The sequence below is a fragment of the Priapulus caudatus genome, unplaced genomic scaffold (assembly GCF_000485595.1).
Source record: "Priapulus caudatus unplaced genomic scaffold, Priapulus_caudatus-5.0.1 Scaffold2434, whole genome shotgun sequence".
In the NCBI taxonomy this organism is placed as follows: domain Eukaryota; kingdom Metazoa; phylum Priapulida; class Priapulimorpha; order Priapulimorphida; family Priapulidae; genus Priapulus; species Priapulus caudatus.
In genome coordinates, this window is record NW_014579495.1 from 8,326 (window position 1) to 9,957 (window position 1,632).

General features: G+C 53.7%; 1 protein-coding gene across 1 annotated transcript in view; it reads left to right on the plus strand.

Moving 5' to 3' along the window:
- LOC106818690 (elongation of very long chain fatty acids protein 4-like) overlaps positions 1-1,377 on the plus strand; it is a 7,353-nt gene extending 5,976 nt beyond the window's left edge. Inside the window, exons 6-7 of the mRNA XM_014823370.1 lie at positions 455-625; positions 885-1,377. Coding sequence (XP_014678856.1) covers positions 455-625; positions 885-1,064 — 351 coding nt within the window. The 3' untranslated portion in view covers positions 1,065-1,377. The remainder of the gene's footprint in view (positions 1-454; positions 626-884) is intronic.
- The last annotated feature ends 255 nt before the right edge of the window (positions 1,378-1,632 follow it).

The window sequence follows — 1,632 nt, forward strand, 5'->3', positions numbered from 1 at the left end:
TAACATTCGTAATAGCTGGTATTATCAGCTCTTGTTAATATTAATAATATATGATTATAATAGTATAGATTTTTTCTTGATTTACATATAAGCATAAGTAAGTTATAAACGCGACCCGTGCGTCTCCCTCTCTCCCCGTGTCTTGCTCATCTTGCGCCTCCCTCTCCCCATGTCTTGCTCATCTTGCGCCTCCCTCTCCCCGTGTCTTGCTCATCTTGCATCTCCCTCTCCCCGTGTCTTGCTCATCTTGCGTCTCCCTCTCTCCGTGTCTTGCTCATCTTGCGCCTCCCTCTCCCCGTGTCTTGCTCATCTTGCGTCTCCCTCTCTCTCCGTGTCTTGCTCATCTTGCGTCTCTCTCTCTCTCCGTGTCTTGCTCATCTTGCGTCTCTCTCTCTCCGTGTCTTGCTCATCTTGCGTCTCTCTCTCTCTCTTCCTCTTGCTCTCGCTAACACAGGTGCAGTTCTGCATGGGCATCGGTCACGGATTTATCGGCCTCTACGTGCATTGTCCGTTCCCGAAGTGGATGCATTACACGCTCATATGCTACGCCTTCTCCTTCATCGTGCTGTTCGGGAACTTCTACCGCCACACCTACCGCGCGCGCAATGGCGCCAAGAAGCCGCAGGTAGGTGACGTTCACATGTTTTATGTACGGTGGCGCCCCCCCCCCCCTGTCACGGTGGTGGGATCACGAGGGAATCGAAGGTGGGTCGTGTGTTTTGTCACCCTCGTGCTGTGTTAGTGAGGCTAGAAAGCAGTGAGAGCACGTTCATTTGTTTTCACACGGTGGCGCCCTCTGCACGTGATGACAGGAAACGTGGCGTGTCGTGGCAATCGAGGTGCGGATCTATGTATAGAGTCCGCTTGCTTTCATTGCTTTGCAGGAGAGCGAGAGCAGTGCGAACGGAACGGTCTGCAATGGCCACCTGGCGAAGGATTCACGCATCAGCAACGGTATCACTTCGAGCTCGACGACGGAGATTCGAAGCGCCACCAACGGCGTCAGTCTAGCCAAGAATGCGCAGGGTTGGCCACTCCGCAGGAAGGGCAGGCGGGAGAATTAGACTGCCACCTGCTGCTCGCAGACGCACCCGCAGCCAGGGTCCACTCGCCTCGCGGCGTCCATCTATTTATCCGCTGTACATCCGGTGGAGGTGTACGTCCCCTCTGAAGCGTTTGTGCCCCACCCTCCTACACACACACATGCACACGTGCCTCTGGTTCCATGTAGAAGTAAGTATTGCTGTGTGAGCGTGAGACAATTGTTGGGCGACAATATTTAGCTGTGAGCACATATGGATGCAGGTATGCATACACACGTATGTATGTACGCATGCAGGCGCTCATGCACGCACACATACATATGTATGCACTCGCGCGCACGCATGCACGCACATACGCATGCACGCACATACGCATACACGCACGCATGCACATACGCATGCAGGCAGTCATGCATGCACACACACACACACACACACACACACACACACACACACACACACACACACACACACACACACACACACACACACACACACACACACACACACCGACACGACGACACGACGAACGTAACTACCGACTACGTACGTAACCAACCGTAACCGACACGTACAGACGACACACGAC